General features: G+C 52.9%; 1 protein-coding gene across 4 annotated transcripts; it reads left to right on the top strand.

Moving 5' to 3' along the window:
• Positions 1 to 6049: 6049 nt before the first annotated feature.
• SLC39A3 (solute carrier family 39 member 3) lies at positions 6050 to 11755 on the top strand. Of its 4 annotated transcripts, none has more exons than XM_060145762.1 (4): positions 6050 to 6165; positions 6778 to 6893; positions 7720 to 7962; positions 10824 to 11755. In XM_060145762.1, the coding sequence occupies exons 3-4, from the start codon at positions 7753 to 7755 to the stop codon at positions 11556 to 11558; spliced, it is 945 nt and encodes a 314-aa protein (XP_060001745.1). In that variant the 5' UTR covers positions 6050 to 6165; positions 6778 to 6893; positions 7720 to 7752; the 3' UTR covers positions 11559 to 11755. The 4 variants fall into 4 exon arrangements, with proteins under 4 accessions (XP_060001745.1, XP_060001742.1, XP_060001743.1 ...); XM_060145759.1 differs by having other exon boundaries at positions 7624 to 7962; XM_060145760.1 differs by lacking the exon at positions 6778 to 6893 and having other exon boundaries at positions 7624 to 7962.
• Positions 11756 to 13976: the final 2221 nt, after the last annotated feature.

Raw genomic sequence — 13976 nt, 5'->3', positions numbered from 1 at the left:
TCCCAATGCAGGGGGCCCGGGTTCGATCCTTGGCCCGGGAACTAAGATCCCACATGCCGCAACTAAGCCTGCACAGCCGCAACTAGAGAAGCCCGAGCACCACACAGAAGAGCCCGTGCACCACCACAGAGACCCAGCACAGCCAAAATTAAAAAAACAAAACAAAACAAAAACCATAATGTGAGATGATTGCACCTGAATAGCTAAAATGAAAAGACAAAAGCAAGTGTTATTCATCACAAAACTGCATTGGGGGTCTCCAAGACTCAGCAATGATCGTCCTCATGGCCATGGTTTACGAGAGGATATGAAGGAAAATCAGCAGAGGAAAAAGGCTTGGGGTGGGGTCTGGGGGACCAGGCACAAGCCTTCAGAGCTCTTTCCCAATGGAGTCCCACAGGATGCAATTAATTCCTGCAAAACGAGACGTGACAGCACGAGTGGGGTGTGGTTCCCAAGGAGGCTCATGGAGACCTGGTGCCCGGGGTTCTCTCTGGGGGGGTCTGTGCACTCAGGCACCTCTGCCCAGCACAGCCGAGGCCCCAGACTCTAGGAAGACAGCAGGTGTTCAGCGTAAACCACGTGTTTGTACAGACAGTGTAGGGACAGGGAGCCCCCTCCGCGATGACTGAGGGTGGCAGGTGCCTCCAGAGTCCAGTTGCAGACCCTGCTGAGTCCAGTTGCAAAGACAAAAATCTTAAGCCTGCTATGTTAACTCTTTTCTGCACCAAAAGGGACAAGCCAGCTGTGTATGAAGTTCTAAAGCTGAGCGTTTAGATACCCTAGAAACCCTGGATGTACAATTTCCCGCCCCGTGGTTGTATGCCCAACAGCAATGTGTATGAATCGACACCCAGCGGCAGGCAGAGGAATGTTGGGAGCAGTGCCAACAGAAAGCCAACACTGGAAACTACCCTGTTGAGCAACCATGGCAGAATGGCGGTTGCTTGGGAGACGGGGCTGGGGAGGGGCAGGAGGACATTTTTTTCAGGGGGTGTAGTTTATGTTCACTATCTTGATTGTGAGGATGGTTTCACAGGTGTGTACATATATCAACACTTATCAAATTGTATACTTGGAATATCTATAGTTTATTGTACGTCAGTTACACCGCAATAAAGCTGTTCAGATGGTGAGGTTTTTTTTTTTTTGGCCGAGTCACGTGGCACGCGAGATCTTAGTTCCCTGACTAGGGATGGAACCCGTTCCCCCTGCAGTGGAAGTACGGAGTGTTAACCACTGGACCGCCAGGGAAGTCCCTGTTCAGATGATTTTATTTCCTATTTCTGTGATTATCTGTATGGCTTGAGCATATTTTCCTATATGTATTCACCTCTTGCGCTTGTTCTCCTGAGAACTGTCTGTTCCTTCCCTTCCCTTCCCATTTTAATTTTTTATTTATTAAAAAAATTTATTTATTTTTGGCTGTGTTGGGTCTTCGTTGCTGCGCGCGGGCTTTCTCTAGTTGCGGCGAGCGGGGGCTACTCTTCGTTGCGGTGCGCGGTCTTCTCACTGCGGTGGCTTCTCGTTGCGGAGCCCAGGCTCTAGGCGTGCCGACTTCCGTAGTTGTGGCACGTGGGCTCAGTAGTTGTGGCACACGGGCTTAGTTGCTCCGCGGCATGTGGGATCTTCCCGGACCAGGGATCGAACCTGTGTCTCCTGCATTGGCACACGGATTCTCAACCACCGCGCCATCAGGGAAGTCCCTCCCTTCCTATTTTCATTTTAGGATGTTTGCTTGCTATCAAAAGCTCGGTCTCATCTATTATCAACATTTCCTCCTGGCCTATCACTTGTCTTTTTATCCCATTCATAAGAGTCTTTCACTATGGGAGATTTTTGAAGTATTCAATGTAGTCAGATTTGTCAGTATATATATTTTTTATTGTACTCTGACAGTACCTGCTCTTACGTAGGTCCTGGCGTCTAGGAAGCTTTCAAAAATGTGTCTGAATGAATAAAAGCCCGAAGCTTTGCAGCTTCTTCTCTGAGTAGTCTCATGCTCTAAAGAATTATGAATAAATATTGCACATTACGAATTCTCCTATAGGAGGGAGTCACCCTGTGGGCACTTACCTGGTGTGCTGTTACTATGAACGATCCTTTTAGTTATTGTTGTGAATTACAGAAAACAGAAAAAGAGTCAAGTCACTTTGTGTCTAATAAAAATAGCTACCACACAAAATACAATGGAACACTACTCAGCTGTAAAAAAGAACGAAATAATGCCATTTGCAGCAACATGGATGGACCTAGAGATTATCATACTAAGTGAAGTAAGTCGGACAGAGAAAGACAAATACCATATGATGTCACTTATATGTGGAATCTAAAATGTGAGTCCATTGAGCTTATCTACAAAAACAGACTTACTTATCTACAGAAACAGACTTACAGACATAGAAAACAGATTTGTGGTTGCCAAGATAGGGAGAGGCAGGGGAGGGTTGGATTGGGAGTTTGGGATTAGCAGATACAAACTATTATAGATAGGATGGATAAACGACAATGTCTTACCGTATAGCACAGGGAACTATATTCAGTATCCTCTGATAAACCATAATGGAAAAGAATATGAAGAAGAATATATATATATATGTATAACTGCGTCACTTTGCTGTACAGCAGAAATTAACACAACACTGTAACTAATAAGAACCTACTGTATAGCACAGGGAACTCTACTCAATACTCTGTAATGACCTATATGGGAGTAGAATCTAAAAAAGAGTGGATGTATGTATATGTATAACTGAGTCACCTTGCTGTACAGCAGAAACTAACACAACATTGTAAATCAACTATACGCCAATAAAAACTAATTTGAAAAACATTGTAAATCAACTATACTTCAATTTAAGAAAATACCTACCATATATTGCATGCTTATAATGAAGCAAGCTCTGTGAAGGCAGAAAGTGACATTAAATGTTAAGAACTCATAGACATTTCATACTTAACCTCTGCAAAGCCAGACTTAGACTCTTGACTCCTCCAATGTCTGTGCCTCCTCCAGTCTTTCCTATTTTAGTGAACAACACCAGGATCCATCTAGTGGCTCAAACTAGAAAGCTAGAAGTCATTCCCGACACCTCCTACTCCTACGGCCCACAGACAAACCAGGACCAAGTCCTGTCAATTCACCCAAGATATCTTTCAAATTCATCCACTCCCTTCCTCCTCCCACCTACACCTAAACTAGCATCAGTTCTTTTTCAAATGACCCAACTGGTCTCCTTGCCTTCATTCTCGCTCCCTTACAATCCTTTCTTTACACGGGACTCAGAATAACCTTGAAACATCAGTTGAATCACAACCTTCACCTTCTTAAAACTCTTCAATGAGTTTTCATCATTGACTCACATTGCATCGATGGGGAAATTCAGATGCCTTAAAATGGTCTCTGGGAATGTCCTTGTCACTCACCAATATTCAGACAGCCTGGCTTTCCAGTTCCTCCAATATCACAAGCTCCTTTCTACTTTTGCATCAAACATCCTCTCTTCATCCCTTACTTCTCACTGTTCTTTATTTAATTAACACAGAACTGTCTCTCTCTCTCTTTTTTTTCTTCATAACACTTAGTACAACCTACAGTTTTCCCTTTATATATATGTATTGGTTATCTTTTTTTTTGATATGGACCATTTTTAAAGTCTTTATTGAATTTGTTACAATATTGCTTCTGGCATGTGGGATCTTAGCTCCCCAACCAGGGATCGAACCCGTACCCCCCGCACTGGAAGACAAAGTCTTAATCCTTGGACCAACAGGGAAGTCCCTGTATTGGTTATCTTTTGCTGCATAACAAATTTCCCCAAAACTTAGTGGCTTATGATAACAACGTTTATTATCTCATAGTGTCTGTGGGTCAGGAATCCAGGTTCACTTAGCTGAGTCCTCAGCTTCAGGGTCCCTCAGAGGCTTCAATCCAAGTGTCCACTGGGCATCAGTCCTCTGAATGCCCAATGGGAGCAGGACCCCCCTCCAAGATCACTCGTGGTCATTGGCAGGATTTACTTCCTTGTAGGCTCTTGTGCCAAGGTCTCAGCTGTTGGCTGGAGGTCACCCTCACTTTCTTGCAGTGTGGGCATCTTCAGCATCTCAGCTTGCTTTATCAAAGCATGAAAGCAAAAAGGCAATAGAGAGAGTTGTCTAGGAAAACAGAAGTCAGTCTTCTGAAACCTAATCATGGAAATTATATCCTATCACTTGACAATATCCTATTTGTTGGAATCAAGTCGCTGGGTGCAGCCCAGGCTTAAGCAGAGGGGATTATACGAGGACATGAATCCTAAGATGTTGGGATCATTTGGAACCATCTTAGAAGTCTGCCTAATAATATGCTATTATTTCATTAATACTTGTCTCTCCCACTAGACTGTGAACTGTGAGGGCATGGGCTTTTTCACTCCATTTTATTAACATTTTCAAAAATTGTGATGAGATATACATAACATTAAATTTACCATTTTAACCATTTTTAAGTGTACAGTTCAGTGGCATTAAGTACATTCACATTGTTGTGCAACCATCCCCATCACCCATCTCCAGAACTTTCTCATCTTCCCAAACTGAAACTCTGTCCCCAGGAAACACTGACTCCCCAGCCCCTCCCCCGGCCCCTGGCCCCCACCATCTACTTTCTGTCTCTATGGATTTGACTAATCTAGGGACCTCTTATGAGTGCGATTACACAGTATTTATCCTTTTGTGACTGTCTTATTTCACTTAGCCTGATGCCTTCCAGGTTCATCCATATTGTAGCATTCTCCACTTTATTCTTAGCAACTTTCCCTATGCCTGGCTCATGGTAGGCTGACAATAAGATTTTGGTTAACAGATGAATACAGTCCTCTCTTTCATAAGTCTGGTTGCTTTTTTTTTTTTTTTTCTTTTGCGGTACGCGGGCCTCTCACTGTTGTAGCCTCTCCCGTTGCGGAGCACAGGCTCCGGACGCGCAGGCTCAGCGGCCATGGCTCACGGGCCCAGCCGCTCCGCGGCATGCGGGATCTTCCCGGATCGGGGCACGAACCCGTGTCCCCTGCATCGGCAGGCGGACTCTCAACCACTGCGCCACCAGGGAAGCCCAGTCTGGTTGCTTTTATGGGGCAGTGGATCAATCCACTAAAAAAAAAAAAGTCTCCTTCTCCTCACCTAAAAAATATCCATTTGACTCAGCAATTCCACTCCTGGATACACATCCTTAAAAAACCTAAAATAGCAATCCACCACCCAGCACTCTTTTTTTAAAAAAATATATTTTAATTTTATTGGAGTATAGTTGATTTACAATGTTGTGTTAATTTCAGGTGTACAGCAAAGTGATTCAGTTATACATATACATATATTCATTCTTTTTAAGATTCTTTTCTCATATAGGTTATCACAGAATATTGAGTAGAGTTCCCTGTGCTATACAGTAGGTCCTTATTGGTTATCTATCTTATGTATAGTAGTGTGTGTGTGTTCATCCCAAGCCACCTCCCAGCACTCTGATAACCCTTACTGGGCTCCATTATTCCAGAGCGCTTGTCACCTTCTGACATAATTTTATTACTTATTATGTTTGTCGATTATTTTCTGTCTTCTCCTAGCACGTAAGCTCCAAAAGAGGAGAGATCCTTGTTTTGTTGACAGATGTTCTCCTAGAAAAGGTCCTGGTACATAGGAGGCAGAGATGTTGAACGGATAAATCTGCATCTTAAACCGACGGGAAGGGCATCAGCAGCGAGGACGCTCCGAGAGAGGCAGTCACCCGTAGCAAATCGTTTTCTGACAATGGCCAAACCTCGATCCGAACGGGATTCAGCACCAGGAACCCCTGGACAGCTCTGGAAGCCAGACGCTGGCGGAACCATTCCCCTAGGGTCGGAGTTTCCCACCGGAGCCGCCCGGTGGCTGTACCCGCCGCTCAGTGGGAGGAAACTACTTTCCCTTGCCGGTAGGAGAGGTGGAGTCGCGGAGTGAGTGGGAGCCGTAACAGCCAATGGAATGGAGACGTTGGCCCGCTGAGCTTGGGGCGGCCAATGGGCAGGGGCGTGGGTGGGGCGTGGGCAGCTGCGCGCCGAGCCGGGACTAGACCGGGAACGCTGCAGTGGGGTCGACACGGCGCGGCGGTTGAGCGGTGGGCGGCTGCGGCGGGCGGGCGAGGACCCGGCGGAGGTACGTGTGGGCCGGGGCGGGACTGGGGGCCGGGGCGGCCCGGGGCCTGGCGGGCTCTGCCGCCCGTAAGCCGAGGCCCCGCCTTTACTGGCGATCTGTGTGATTTGCGTCCGGCTCCCCCGGTGGAGCGCGACTTGTCCCCTCTCGAGCGGGGCGCCCAGTGCAGCGCGGGACACACAGAAGGCGCTCAATAAGTGCTGAGTGAAAGGATGAATGAATGAACCCGTCCCCGCTGCCCAGCCCCATCAGCCCCCGGTTTGAGGGCGTCCAGGTCACCCTCACCCCCACGCCACAGACTGGGGCATCCCGACGCTCGGCAGATATTTATTGGGCGCCTACTGTACCTGGCTCTGGGCTGAGGAAGACACACTCCCTGCTCCCGTGGAAGTCTCAGCCCAGGGCGAGTGACGACATTAAGAGACTTTAAATTATGTAGTTCCCTGTAGCACCAATGATGCCAGGGGACGGGGTAGGAGACCCCTCTCCACTGGTGGCATCTGAGCTGACATGGGGACGCGGGCAGTGAGAACTGGGAGGTTGGGGAGAAAGCCTAAGGACAGGGGAGCAGCCGCAGTCCCTCATTCTAATGGGAACATTTTCGGGTCTATCTAGGGCGAGATCTGCTTTCCTTTGGCTCATTGAGTCCCCGTAAAGAGGTCCACATGCTTCAGCTCATCCGTTTGTTCAGCCAGCGGTTACTGAGCATCTGTTCTGCGCCAGGCCTTGCGGTGGGTACAAGGGATGCCATTTAGGGCAGGGGGAGGCCCTCCTGAGGGCCTGAAAGACAAGCATCATTGGAAGGTCAGGGGAGAGAGGTGGTCCAGGCCAAGAGAACAACCGGTGCAAAGGCCCTGAGGTGGGAACGGGCTTGCCACCGTCAGGGACCACAAAGGCCAGTGAGGTGAGGTGGAGCCCGAGCTGATGGTGCAGAGCCTTTGCCTCAGGGTAAAGCCTTTGGATTTTATGTAAGGGCAGTGGGACCCAGAACATTCTGCAACAATGGAAATGTTCTCTGTCTGTGCTGTCCAGTACGGCAGCTGCTAGACTCAAGTGGCTATGGAACACTTGAAATGTGGGTAGCGCAACTGAGGAAATGAATTCTACATTTTCTATAATTTTTTTTAATTAAAATAAATTTTTTTGGCCGTGCCACGTAACAGGATCTTAGTTCCCCAACCAGGGATTGCACCTGTGCCCCCCGCAGTGGAAGCGTGGAGTCCTAACCACTGGACCGCCAGGGAATTGCCTACATTTTATTTAATTTTAATTAACTTACACAGACACACTCGGCTAGCGACTGCTGTGTTGGACAGTGCAGCCGTGGAGAATTTTCTGCAGGAGACAGGGACGTGTGCTAGGCCTGGAATGGGGTGAAGTACTGGGGGTGATGGGCTTGGTTGCTTTAGCTGGTCAGATAACCAATCCAATAGCTGACGCGGTTGCCCCTGACATTCACAGTGGCTGGACTGAGGCATGAGCCCCCGGCTGCCTGGCTGGGCCCCGTAGTGCGTCGTGGGAGGGGAGTGTGCGCCCACACATGGTTTGGCCCTGCAGTGACCGGTGACCAGAGCAGCCCGGGCCGCCGCCATGGTGAAGTTGTTGGTAGCCAAAATCCTTTGCATGGTGGGCGTGTTCTTCTTCATGCTGCTGGGCTCCCTGCTCCCCGTGAAGATCATCGAGACGGATTTTGAGAAGGCCCATCGTTCGAAAAAGATCCTCTCACTCTGCAACACCTTTGGAGGCGGGGTCTTTCTGGCCACGTGCTTCAATGCTTTACTGCCGGCCGTGAGGGAAAAGGTAAGGCTCCCTGGGGTGGCAGCAGCAGCCCTTGGCACCTTATGGCCAGTCGTCTCTGGTGCCTTTTGTTTTTTCTTTCCTTTTTTTTTTTTTAATAATTGAGATATAGTTGTTGTGTTTTTGTTTTTTTTGGCTGTGCTGCGTGGCTCGGAGGATCTTAGTTCTCTGACCACGGACTGAACCTGGGCCCTCAGCAGTGAAAGCACAGAGTCCTAACCACTGGACAGCCAAGGAATTCCCTAATTGAGATATAGTTGATGTACAATATTGTATAAGTTACAGGTGTGCAACATAGTGATTCACAATTTTTAAAGGTTATACTCCATTTATAGTTATTATAAACTATTGGCTATATTTCCTGTGCTGTACAGTATATCATTGTAGCTTATTTATTTTGCACATAATAGTTTGTACTTCTTAATCCCCTACCCCTATCTTACCCCTCCCCATCTCTGGTGCTTTTCAACCCTGATACCAAGGTCGGGGCCTTGACACTATGAGGGTGATGGGAAGTAGAAAATGAATTTGCTGTGTGACCATGAGTTGATTGCGTCTCTTCTCTGGGTCTTATCTGGTAAACAAGGGGTCTGAACTAGACCTAGGGTTCCCGGCTGGTGGGCTCATCAGCCATTACCTGACCAGACCACCTGCCCCAGACACATGCACTTTGTCCTGAAGCTGGCAACTGTGGCCTCTCTTCAACTCCTGTATCAGTTAGCTACTCCTGTGTAACAAATTATAACAAACTTAGCATCTTAAAACAACACGTGTTTATTCCTACACAGTTTCTGTGGGTCAGCAGTCTGGGCACCACTTGACTGGGTCCTCTGCTGCCGGCTCTCATGAGGCTGCAATCAAGGTATCCGGTGGGCTGTGGTCTCATCTCAAGGTTTGACTGGGGATGGATTGGCCTCTGAGCCCGTGTGGTTGTAAGGCGGGTTCAGTTCCTTCCTGGCTGTCAGACTGAGGGCCCAGTGTCTCCCTGGCTGTTGGTTGGGAGCCACCCTCAGTCCCTGGCCACACTGTGCCATTTGCTTTATCCACAAGCCCCATCCTGTGCCTGGACCCCTGACGTTGAGGGCTGGGAGGTGTTTTATGCTGCTAAGCTTGCATTCCTCTGTTACACAGCGTGGGAAACTTGTGCACTTGGCATCAGTGAGGATGAGATCGGAGTCCTCTCTGACACCCTCTGCACCCTCCCCCCACCCCCCCACCCGCCGCCGTTTCCCACATTCCCGCAGTGCCACCCCTCAGGCCTGGACTGCTGCAATGACCTTGCCCTTCCCCATCCCCCTTCAGTGCTCGGGGCCCTCTAACAGTCCTTCCCAAACCACTCCTGGGCCACGCCCCTGCCCCAGACTCCCCACGCCTCAGTGAGCCAGGCCCCTCCTCCTGGCCACCTGCCAGCCTCAGCCAGAGTGTCTGCCTCACAGTCTGGTGTGGCTGCCACTCACCATTCTGGCTGGTCAGGTTTCAGTGAATTGAAGTCAAACACACTTCAACGTGCCAGTCCTCAGCCGCACCAGCCACATTTCAAGTCCTCGTGGGCCACGTGAGGCTAGCGGCTTCCATATCAGACAGCACAGATAGAGGACATTTCCACCATCCGGAACGTTCTATGGGACAGCGCTGACTCGAGGATCTGACGAGGATGGCTGGATGTGCCGGCGAGCCTCACGCTCGTTCTCAGCATGTTCACCCAGTGGGGTGGAGTGGTGGGGGGCTCTGGAAACAGCCTCCGGGTTGTGTGGAAGCCAGCCCCGTGCAGGCATCAGGGCCAGAAGCCCTGGCTGATATCCCAGTCTGGAGGCCAGAAGTCCGAGACCAAGGTGTCAGTGGGCTGGGTCCTCCGGCCGTGAGAGAGGTCTATCCCGTGTCCCTCCCAGCTTGTGCGGATCGTCTGCGGTCCTTGGTCCCTTACCTTGTGGCTCCATCATCCCAGCTCTGCCTCTGTTGTCACATGGCCTCTCCCTGTGTGTCTGAGTGAGTTTCCTGGGGTGGCCATAACAGAAGACCAGAGATGGGGGGCTTAAACAGCAGACACTTATTCTCTCCCAGGGCTGGAGGCTGCAAGTCTGAGACTAAGGTGCTGGCAGGGTTTGGTCCTCCTGAGGCCTCTCTCCTTGCTTTGTAGATGGCCACCTCTTGCTGTCTCTTCAGATGATGGCTCTTCCTCTTCCTGTAAGGACAGCAGTCCTAGTGGATTAAGTCCACCCTCACAGCCTCCTTTTAACTGAATCACCTGTTTAAAAACCCTATCTCCAAGTATGGTTAGTTTTGAGGCACTAGGGGTTGGGAGACTTTTATATAGAAATTTCCTTTTGTTGGGGAGACACAATTCAGCCCATCACACCTCAGTTATATCTGCAAAGACCCTTCTGACAAATAAGGTCACATTCTGAGATTCCTGGTGGACATATCTTTTAGGGGTCATGATGCAGCCCACTACACTCTTTTTAAATTGGTTGACATAGTGGACATGACGTGAGGCCTAGTCCCTTTCTAATAGAGTATTTATTTTTAAATATTTATTTATTTATTGACTGTGCTGGGTCTTAGTTGCGGCATGCAGACTTCTTAGTTGTGGCGTGCATGTGGGATCTAGTTCCTCGACTAGGGATTGAACCCAGGCCTCCTGCATTGGGAGCGCAGTCTTACCCACTGGACCACCAGGGAAGTCCCTTTATTTTTAAATCCGTCAAGGATGAGCCACCACCCCTCTTTAAGACCTGTATGATTTGGGTATTTCTGCTACTTGAAAGGTGACGTCTGAAGAACCTGTTGCGTGGGCAGCGGGGTCTCGGTGGTCGCGCCTCTGAACCTCTGCCCGTCTTTTCCCCCTCTCGCGCCCTCTGCTCCAGCTCCAGAAAGTCCTGAGTCTTGGGCACATCAGCACCGACTACCCGCTGGCCGAGACCATCATGCTGCTGGGCTTCTTCATGACCGTCTTCCTGGAGCAGCTTGTCCTGACCTTCCGCAAGGAGAGGCCGGCCTTTATCGACCTGGAGACGTTCAACGCCAGCTCGGACGTGGGCAGCGACTCAGAGTACGAGAGCCCCTTCATGGGTGGCTCGCGGGGCCACGCGCTCTACGGGGAGCCCCACATGCACAGCCACGGGCTGAGTGTCCAGGAGCTGTCGCGCTCCAGCCCGTTGCGGCTCCTCAGCCTGGTGTTCGCCCTGTCGGCCCACTCGGTCTTCGAGGGCCTGGCCCTGGGCCTGCAGGAGGAGGGGGAGAAGGTGGTGAGCCTGTTCTTGGGGGTGGCCATCCATGAGACGCTGGTGGCCGTGGCCCTGGGCATCAGCATGGCCAGGAGCGCCATGACCCTGAGGGACGCTGCCAAGCTGGCCGTCACCGTGAGCGCCATGATCCCCCTGGGCATCAGCCTCGGCCTGGGCATCGAGAGTGCCCAGGGCGTGCCCAGCAGCGTGGCCTCCGTGGTGCTGCAGGGCCTGGCAGGCGGTACGTTCCTCTTCGTCACTTTCTTTGAGATCCTGGCCAAGGAGCTGGAGGAGAAGAGCGACCGGCTGCTCAAGGTCCTCTTCCTGGTGCTGGGCTACGCCGTCCTGGCGGGCATGGTCTTCCTCAAGTGGTGACCATCCCGCGCCGGGTGCCCGCCCTGCCCCCACCCAGCTGGAGCCTCGCCTCCCCCGAGGGTCCGAGCTCAGCCCCCGGGCTGCGCCTGCGCACAGAGGGGCCGCCCAGGACTGCACTGAGCCCCAGATCCTACACCCCGAGCCTTGGGGCACCGCTACTACTTTTACAAATTCTTCTCTTAAAAGTATTCACCAAAGCTGTGTGGCCATGTCATCCGTGGGCGTGGGGGTCTGGTGACTCGCAGGGGAGGTGGCCCCGGGCGTCCAGGTGGGGTCAGACACAGACCCTCCCCACCCCTAAACACCGCTGGCTGTAGACGAGTGCGGGAGAGGCCAGCCTCTGTCCTCCGCAGCCATGGCTACAGTGCCATCGCCGTAGCCACCCCCCACGCCTTCCCTGGAGCCCTGCAGCACGTGGCGGGCCTGTCCCCAGGGTGAGCAGAGGGTCCAGTCGCTGTCATGTGATGCCCTGAGGGGTTTCTGAAAGGAGTCCGCCAGCCAGGAGCCTCTGGCCAGGAGCCTCCGGTTCGTTCGTGGTTAGTGGGGGTGATGGGGCTATGATTCCTGCCACCTGAGGCTGTGCTTCTGGGGAGACGGAGGTTCCAGGGATCTCGGAGCCGCCCTCTTCTTCCCTGCTTTCTGGTGCGGCCGCCCTGCCCGAAGAGGTTGCTTTCCAGGGGCTGGGGTTCCAGGCTGGGCTGAGCTGCTCGGCTCCCCGAGGCCACAGAGCCCCAGGGCTGCAGAGAGTGCGGGCAGGCCTGGGGCAGCTTGGCCACAGGGTCTCCAGAGCAAGACGACTCCCGCAGGCCAGGGTCAAGGGCCATGTGACTCAGCTCCCCCAGGCCAGACACGAAGCTAGGACCCCCCTCGGGGAGCGCAGGAGCCTAACAGGCCCGCGGGGCTGGCACGCACCCTCCCCTCCTGGCAACAAGCTCTGTTAGTGTAGTCATGGCAACCGTCTCCTGCTCGGGCTGAGCCAGGGCTGAGGGCCCTTCTGGGGGGACTTGACTGTGTCTGCCCCCAAGCCTGGAGGCGCGGCCTCGGCTTCCGCAGCCCATCCCATTACTTATACCCTTCCTGTCTTCTCACTTGTCCACTCGGCCATGGGGCCCAGGCTCCTTCCTAGCACCTCTGATTGCCTTCCTCTCACTTGCGGTTGCTGCCCAGACCCACACTGGGGAGACTGGCCGTGGCAGTGGGGCTGTCAAAGCTTCCCAGCGAGGACGGGCCCCTCTGCCCTGTGGCCCTGGGCGCGGCGGGGCCTCCAGCCCGTCACTCCAGCCCGGTGGGGTTCCAGGAGCCGCTACTTGCGGCTTGTCCCTTGTCCCAAGGGGCGTCCCAGGCGCTGGCCTGCTGCCACCTGCCCGGCTCCGCGGGCAGGAGAGCACACAACCTCCGCCACGGCCCCAGCCTCATTCGGTGTCGATATGGCTCTCAGTGGGCAGGGCCGTGTGTCCAAGGCCCCCCACCTCCACTCTGTTGGAAGTATTGGGCCCGTCTCCAGGCACTTCTGTCTGGCTTTTGCCAGGACCCACGTCTGAACCCCGCATGGCCTGACCCTGTCCCCATGCTGGGAAAGTGACCCCTGTGGGCATGGGACCATCACCTCCACCTTGTCCTAAACCCACCCTTGCTGGCGACCCCTGCCCCTACTTCACTCCACCTTTGCCCCGGGTGGGCGGGATGTCATGGAGTGGCCAGATTCCAGAGCCTGCCTTTAGAAGGGTGTGGCCCGTGGGACGGGGCTGGGCGGGGTCCCCCAGGGGCCCCGTCCCCCTGAATCCAGTAGGAAGCCCCCCCGTGGGTGCAGAGCAGCCTGCTCCAGGCTTCCCCCACTCCATACTCCTTCCCCTCCGTTAGCTAAAGCACACGCACAGCAGGGGCCCCGCCCTCCCGCCAGCCATCAGCTTCCTGGGATGCCTGGGGACACCACAAGCCTCTCCACCCATCAGTTGCATTTCCCCTTCCCTTCCCTGCACTGGAGGCTTCAGGGTCCTATCATCCCCCCTCACTCTAAGTCAGCTTCCAGACCACGAAGGGCGCTGCCACACCAGTGAGGGGGGAAACCCCGGGGCGCCCCACCCGTCCCTCAGACACCGCCACCCCGGTCCCCGGCATCCTCGGATCCCCAGCCCGCCCAGCCTCTGTCTGCCAGGCTCTGGCCTCTCTCTATGGTCCTGCCAGACCCAGCAAAACTGCTTCCAGGTCCCCCAGGGATGGTGGGACCTCAAGAAGTTTGGGGGGAGCTGTGTGTCGTAGGAGAGGACCCAGCCTGCCCCGCCAGCACCCCCAACGCCACCCCTCCCGTCTGCTGTGGTTGGAGGGGCCAGGGTCAGCCCTGGGGTCTGCCTCCTGGGGCCACAGGGATGATGGTGTCACTTGGTCATTTCCGGTCAGCTTTCCCTGCTTTGGCCAAGG

The sequence above is a fragment of the Lagenorhynchus albirostris genome, chromosome 3 (assembly GCF_949774975.1).
Source record: "Lagenorhynchus albirostris chromosome 3, mLagAlb1.1, whole genome shotgun sequence".
Taxonomy (NCBI): Eukaryota; Metazoa; Chordata; class Mammalia; order Artiodactyla; family Delphinidae; genus Lagenorhynchus; species Lagenorhynchus albirostris.
The sequence above is the reverse complement of the archived record's forward strand: the minus strand, read 5'-3'. Positions and strand labels throughout refer to the sequence as shown.

Excerpts from the sequence above, each read along its gene's own strand:
- SLC39A3 (XM_060145760.1), top strand. The coding sequence starts at position 7,753 with ATGGTGAAGTTGTTGGTAGCCAAAATCCTTTGCATGGTGGGCGTGTTC. Across the intron at positions 7,963-10,823 it reads TGCCGGCCGTGAGGGAAAAG|CTCCAGAAAGTCCTGAGTCT; the intron begins GTAAGGCTCCCT and ends CCTCTGCTCCAG.